Source organism: Solenopsis invicta, chromosome 3 (assembly GCF_016802725.1).
Source record: "Solenopsis invicta isolate M01_SB chromosome 3, UNIL_Sinv_3.0, whole genome shotgun sequence".
Taxonomy (NCBI): Eukaryota; Metazoa; Arthropoda; class Insecta; order Hymenoptera; family Formicidae; genus Solenopsis; species Solenopsis invicta.
The window spans coordinates 5,283,796-5,291,756 of NC_052666.1; the positions used below are offsets into that span (position 1 = coordinate 5,283,796).

At 33.4% G+C, this 7,961-nt stretch overlaps 1 protein-coding gene across 1 annotated transcript; it reads left to right on the forward strand.

Moving 5' to 3' along the window:
* Nucleotides 1–3,144: 3,144 nt before the first annotated feature.
* LOC113004395 (uncharacterized protein PF11_0213-like) lies at nucleotides 3,145–6,196 on the forward strand. The gene is made up of 5 exons (XM_039447386.1): nucleotides 3,145–3,270; nucleotides 3,453–3,581; nucleotides 3,968–4,566; nucleotides 5,786–5,926; nucleotides 6,006–6,196. Exons 2-4 carry the CDS (start codon nucleotides 3,458–3,460, stop codon nucleotides 5,891–5,893), a joined length of 831 nt encoding a protein of 276 aa, XP_039303320.1. The 5' UTR covers nucleotides 3,145–3,270; nucleotides 3,453–3,457; the 3' UTR covers nucleotides 5,894–5,926; nucleotides 6,006–6,196.
* The last annotated feature ends 1,765 nt before the right edge of the window (nucleotides 6,197–7,961 follow it).

The following is a 7,961-nucleotide window of genomic DNA, read 5'->3' on the forward strand; positions in this document are numbered from 1 at the left end:
TCCGCGCGCACGCGCACGGATTCGCATGCTCCTGGCGTTGGAGCGACAGAGAGGCGTACGCTCAAGCGAGAGCGCGATACCGGACCGATCTCGGAGCAGCGGGGATGCTGTATTCCGAGAAGAACCGAACTCCACTCGAACATCCCCGACTCTCCGAGATCGGGGTATAAAAGGCGGACGATCCCGCAGAGAGATCGACTCCTCTCCGGTCCAGCCTCCGAGCCAGACCCAGGAAATCCGCGTGGTAGAGCGAGCTCTGTCACCGCCGAGAGATCTCGGCGATTTCCGATCCCGCTTTCCCAGCACCGAGGGAATCCGAGTGGTAGAGCGAGCTCTGCCACCGTTGAGAGATCTCAACGATTCCCTCAACCCATCTCCGTCCAAACATCCACGGTAACGACTGCCACCAAGGGGGTAGAGATATCTCTGCCTCCATCGAGAGCTCTCGAGGCAGCCGACACCGACTCACGTCGGGGATTCCCTACTAAGGGAATCCCGCCGCGCACCTGTCGCGAATTCGCGGAACACCGACGCGGCTTCTAGCGTGGGGCGTCCCGGCCCGCGCGCACCGCGGACCGACAAGGCCGGCGACGACATAAACATCGTAGGATCCTCGCGACGATACCGACACCAAGCGCGAGCGAGACCGCGCTATCGTGCGCTCTCTCGCACCGACCGCGACCCGAGTGCGAGCGACCGGACGTATGTACATAGATCCCCGGTCTGTAAATACCGCGTCTTCTTGCTGTAAATACCGCGTCTTCGTACTGTAAATACCGCGCCTTTTTATTGTAATACCGCGTCTTCTTATTATAAACCCGCGTCACCGTACCGTCGCGGATGCACCGCGTGTATCCGCGAACTGCGGGCACATATTGTCATTAGTAGATCGTAAATAAAGTCATTACACATTACACGCACGTCCGATCTCGGAATTGATTAAACCCGGCAACCTTCCTTCGAGCCCTGGCTTCCCTGAGCTCGTCCGCGCTCGGACAAAACACAGGTTGTTACATAGTTTATAATCATAAATGGAATATGACGCATAGTCTGGCACTGACTTGAAAAGTCTCGACATTGAGAGATAATTGACATTATAATAAATTGAAAAAAAAGTTTCTTTCATACTTGAAATATATTGAAAGCTATTGAGAGCAATTATATTGCCCACGCATCGGTTGAGAAGTCACATTAAAATTAAATTTTTTTTAAAATCTAAAAAAAATTACTTTCAAATTTATATTTGTAAATATTGGTAAAATGGTTTCATAAATAAAAAATGAAATTTTATTTATTGATGGTAGTAGTACGATGCATACGTATACGTCGGCGCTGGATACGTTGGCGGGTACGCCCCCGCTGGCGGTGGTGGATACATTGGCGGTGACGGGTATCCTGGCAGGTACGCTCCCGCTGGCGATGGTGGATACGTTTGCAGTTGCGGTGGTGGGTACGCCGGAGGTTGTGGTGGTGGGTACGCGTACGCTGCGCTGGCGCTGAATATCTCGTGTATCCTCCACGACCATATCTCTGCCGATTATTTTTTTTATTTAATCATTGAATGTTTCTCCTCATGAATTCTATTTTCTGAAACAATAAAAATTCATTTGTTATTTGGTTATTTATTTATAAAAAAAAATTTATTCTCTATTCAGCCACTTATGAATAATGAATAAAAATTTAATCATTAATTAGTTACATTATTTAGTTGAATTAAGAATAAATACTTATGAGTTATTTAATACATTTTTAATGAGGAACAAAAATTTATTTTGTATTCTATATACTTTGAATGACAAAATAAACGACTAAGAAGTTATTATTATTTTTATTCTATACATTCTAAGTAACGTTAATTGAAACTTGAACTGTTGTATTCGTCAAAGTGTTTAGATTCTAGACTATTAATGAAATGTTTATTACTTAGGACGTGATTTATAAAAAATGTGACATGCTGCATAATCAATGGAAGAGGAAAAATGATAATATGGCTTTTTCCTCTTCTACTGACTTTGCAGTATGTCACATTTTTATAAATCGCGTCCTAAAAGTAATACATATTTCATTACTAGTCCAGAATCTGTTAAACACTTTGACAAATATAATCGTTCAAGTTTCAATCTAACTGTTACTCAAAATGTATACAATAAAAAAAAAAATTTCTTAGTCGTTTATTTTCTCATTCAAAGTGAATTGAAAAACAAAATAAATTTTTGTTCCTTGCGCTGACACAAAAATGTTTGTGCTAGTACAAAATTAAATTAAAAAAATTGGTTTAGTTTAAAATACATATCATACCTTCGCCATTGCTTTTATTTCTTCCTTTCTTTCTTCTTCCTTCTTTCGCCTCTTGTCTTCTTTTTCTTTTAGTCTCTCTTCCTCCTTCTCTTTCTTCTCTTTTAATCTTTTCTCCTCCTCCTTTTTCTTCTCTTTTAATCTTTTCTCCTCCTCCTCCTCTTTTTTCTCTTTTAATCTCTTCTCCTCCTGCTCTTTCTTCTCTCTTTGTAGTCTTTGTTGTTTTTCCTCTTTCTCTTCTGCTATCACTTTCGAAGTTGATGAAGACTTCAGCGAGCTTCCTCGCTTCTTGCTGAAACAACAGACCCGATTAGAAAAATAAATTCATATCAAGAATCTCAATTTGCGAATTCTGTCGAATGCCACACGCAGCATGTTAGCCGTATATGTGTGTGCTGAAGTGAATGCGAGCACACACGTACACGGCATGCATGCTTGTGTACGGCATGCAACAGGATCCGCAATCTAGGATACTTGATTCAGATGTGAACCTTATGTAGAAACATACATACATACACACACACACGCACGCACGCACACGCGCGCACACACACACACACACACATCCTAGTTTTGAAATGATAATGAAATCGGCGTGTAGAAACACACACATACACGCACGCACGCACGCCGATTTCGATGGCGATGGATAATCTAGTGAGGTTAGCGGCAGCGATCAGGGGGGACAAACTCGCTAGATTTTGTAGCGACGGAAGTGGAGTTAGTTCTGTAATACAAGGGGGACAGTCATAGAGGCAGCACCGTCGACCCTTCTCTTTTCCGCTCTAATCCCCTTGTTATCAAATTAAATAATATGTTTATAAGGTTATAGTCTCCGTTGGACATCGTTGGATTCGTTGTTTATTTCAGTTTATTTTTTCATATTCTTTCGTGACAAAGCAGTTATTGGCGATTTGTTGGACCTGTAACGACCTGCGACGTAGAATTAGAGCAGAGAATTTGTAGCGACTAATTGTAAGATAATATTATATATATATAGTATATATATATATATAATAAATTTATATATATATATATATCATATATATATATATATATATATATATATATATATATATATATATATATATTGTATATATATATATATATAATCTAAATTTATTATACTAAATATATATCATCGCTTATTATTGTAGTCAAGATGGTACGTAGGTGTTGTGTGCCCAAATGCAAATCCAAAAAGGATACACCCATGCATCGATTTCCACAAGATGTTAATAAAGCAGAACAATGGCTCAAAACAATAACACGAACTGATTTGATAGGTAATGTAGAATCAATGCACTTCTTTAAAGAGCCTCCACACAAGAATATCTATAAGACATAGTTATACTTACATAGTTATACTTACATTATGGATTGCTTTGTGTGTTAGTCTAAGTTTATAAGTACATGCTTAAATTTACAGTTTATACTTAGGCTGCAGTCTATTTAACGCTACAAATGCTTCAAAGCGTTTGATTAACCAATAAGAACCAAAAATTTTACAAATTAACCAAAGAATGCTTTAAAGCATTTGTACCGTCAAGTGGGCTGTATGTAATGTAACATCTCACGGATGTTCTTATGTGAAGGTTCTTATCCAAACATATAAATATTGTGTCTATGCAAAATATAATATATCTACAAAAAAGATTTTTTTGTGTTACAGGTGCATCAAGAAAAGTATTGGACGAATTACGGATTTGTACTGTACATTTTCCAGATGAAATGATTAACATTTATACCAAAAGGCGCGTTTTAAAACCAGATGCTATTCCAGCTTTAGCCATTAATTCAATTATTGAAACAGAGACTGTAAATGCTAATGCAGAAATTATTAATATAGATATAAATAATGATGATTGTGCTATGTCATATAGTAATGTTAGTAATGTCAATAACGTCAGTAGTATCAATAATGTCAGTAACGTCAGTAATATCAATAACATCAGTAACGTCAGTAATGTTAATAATAGTAATGTTAATAATACTAATGTCAGTAACGTAGCAATGGAAAATGTACAGTGCATTCCTAATTTTATGCCAATATTGAAAAAATCTATTGATCATGAAAAAGTAAGATACCTGAAAAATGACATAAGAAGATTGAAGAAACAAGTAAACAAAAAGAAGAAACTTATTGAAAAGCACGCCAGGGAAAAAAAGAAATCACGCACAAATAAATGGGATAGCATCACTGAAGATTTGACGAAGTCGCAGAAAATATTTTTCGATATCATAAAAAAAAACTTAAAACGTGCACCAGAGGTATGTTTATTTCATATTTTCTTGCTTTGATGATTTGTCTTGTTTGATATTGTGTGTGTTCTTGGTTATTTTTTTATTCCATTTTTCTATACTTTTTATATTTATCTGTTGTTTTACTTTATTAATATTAAGAGGGGTTGCAATTTTAAAACATAAAAAAAATTATTTGTTAACTGTATTTAAAATAAAAACAAAAAGATTTATCTTTTCAAAACTTTGAGGTTATTTTTGTAAACATTTTAAGAAAATTTTTATATTTAAATAAAATGTTTTTTATATTTATATAAAATGTTTCACTTTTTATTAACGTTTAAAAAAAAATAAGTCCCCCTCTTAATATATTTACTGTTTGTCATGGAGGTATGCTATTTCTCATGAGATAATTATTATTCATTTACTTCGTTTTTTTCTATGGGTATGCACAACTTCTAAATGCGTCTTAATTAAAAGTATTTACAATACAACATAATCTGTCATAACTTAAACTGTGGATTTCCTAATTAATCGATGATAATGCTTATTGCTTTTTTACTTTTTTATTTAAAGCTCATTAACAATTTTTCAATTATTACATTTATTGTGTCATACACTTCATTACTCTGCAATTTTAATACACATTTTTGAGGTTTTTATGTTGATTATTTGCCATGTTGATCAATAATGCTATTAAATATAATAAAAGTATTGATAAATATATTACAATTATTTTGAAATGTTTATTGATATTTTTATTTAATAACACGCACAACAATCTATTAATACGATTTTTGAAGATTTTAAGTAATATGAAGGTATTACACATATAAAGCTTCTTATTTAATACAATTTAATCTATTAATTTATATTTTTTATGATATGTACATTAACTGATTTTATACACGGATCAATTTTCTTTTTCGTAAATTACACATGTATATATGTTTTTGAAATATTATCTGATGCACTGTTTCTAAGTACTATTAATCTGGTTCCTGATTTTCTATTGTGGTTTTGCATTATATTAATGCTTGAAAATTTTCTATTGCACTTGTGATATGCATGTCAAAATTCTTTTATAAAGCGACTTGTATGGAGGAGGTAAACAGGATATTTTTAGTATTTTTAGCAAGGTAAGATTTTTATAATTCTTTTACTTGCATGTTTTTAAGCTTATATTTACAATTAATACTACTTTTATTTACAATTTTTATTGTACAGTTAATTTTGTATTCGTGTACAGGGGCCAGATGTTAAAATAAAAGATGCAATAGGTATAATAAACATGGAAAAAAGAAAGGAACAGATCATTCAGAAGAGAGGAGTAAAAGAAGAAAAAAGCAAACTCTGACAATCAAAACACTTGGATAAGATGATAAAAAATGTAAGTAATTAGTACAATTTGAATTATTATTTACTGTAATCTTCTACGCCGTTTACATAATAATTTTCTTTTTTTTTAGATGGCTGTTAAGCAGATGGAAAAGTCTACAGGCTAAGACCCGTTGCACACAAGATGCTTCAACGAGGCAAAGTAGTCAATCATTCTTTCATTTCGCTGTGAAACGAAAGAATGATTGACTACTTGCCGAGCGTAACGCGTTGAGGCGTCCTGTGTGCAATAGCCATAACGGATATTTTAAAAAGAACTTAATTTGCATTACATGTACTCGTATGTTGCATTACATATTATATTTCTGTCATATACTTCATTTTGTATTTCTGAAATATATTGACATTATTGTAATAAATACATTTATTATGTGTCACAAATCATTAAAATTTGTTTTTTATCCCCTGTTTCTAATTTTTATTGTGCATAACCGTATTAACTTATTTTTTAGAAATATACTCATATTTAAAAAAAGCATTTTCTAATTTTTTTATGTAATCAAAAGGGAAAATTAATTGTACACAAAAACAGTCACACATATATGCATGTTTTTGTGTACATTTAAAAGACAGAAAGCAAATAAAACTGCATTACTAATAGATCGATCATTATTAATTGGTGAAATAAAAAAGATCATAGGTATAAAAATATGTATCTATGTAATAATTATTTTGTATAAAATATTTGTATTAAAGTATAAATAATTTTGATATTTATAAATAAAAAAATAAACAAACAAAAAGTAATGAACATAAAAAAAATTCTTTGAAATTATCATTTACATGTGTAATTAATATCACTTTTGCTAATTTTAGGTATTATTAACTTTATGTATTTATTAATATTGTTTAACATTCTGTAGGGACAACGTTTTAATGCTCAACAAAAAGCTTTCTCACTAGCTCTGTACAAGACAATGGGAAAGCATGCTTATAATTCTTTAAGAGCCATTTTCAAACAAATTCCATCTATTCAGACATTGCAGTCGGTGTTGCATAAAATATCTGTACATCCTGGATTAAACCCATTTATCTTGAGACATTTGGAGAGTGTATCTCAAAAAATGTCAATGAAAGAAAAGGTGTGTATCCTTATGTGGGATGAGGTATCTATCCAACCCAAGTGCACTTATGATGTCCGAAACGATATCATTTGTGGTCTTGAGGATTGGGGCAATAATCGAACTGGCAAAATCGCGGATCACGCTTTAGTTTTTATGTTGCGCGGATTACATTCTGGCTGGAAGATGCCACTTTCATATAGTTTTTGTAGTAAACAGACTAATACCGCTCAATTAATTCGTAATATTAAAGAACATGTATTGCAAATAAAAAAAGCAGGCTTCCACGTAGTCGCGACAGTGTGTGACCAAGGCTCTTGCAATGTAGCTGCAATTAAAGAGCTACTATTACGTACAGCAATGAAGAAGAATTTGAAGAACACATCAGAAAGTAAATATACAATAAATGAGAAAGGAAATAAAAATATGTGTGTCCGCATTATTTCATTTTGAATCGTCCCGTTACAGATCAAACATACATCGTTGGAGATCAAAACGTAATCCATTTATACGATCCACCACATCTTATAAAAGGAATACGGAACAATTTGATATCGAAAGATTTATTACTGCGCTCGTCTACTCCGGAGGAAGAAGATAGATTTGCATCGTGGGACACATTAAAAGCAGCCTGGATAATGGATAAAAAGATCAACACCATTCGGTCAAACTTTCGCAACATCAAAATGTAAGTATTATACTAATTAACATAATTACATAAAAATAAAATCATTAGTAACAAACATGCATTTGTATGTATGTATAAGATGTATATGTGAGATAGGTATAATATAAAATATGTAATCATACAAATGCATGTATTTATATACATAATTGATATATTTTGTAATTTTATCTTTACTTGTACATACAAATGTTTGCCTGAAAATTATTTCTGTTTAATAATTATTTTAATATTTTTTATAGGCGTTGTATCCATTAACCAGAAAGACATCCAAATAGGCG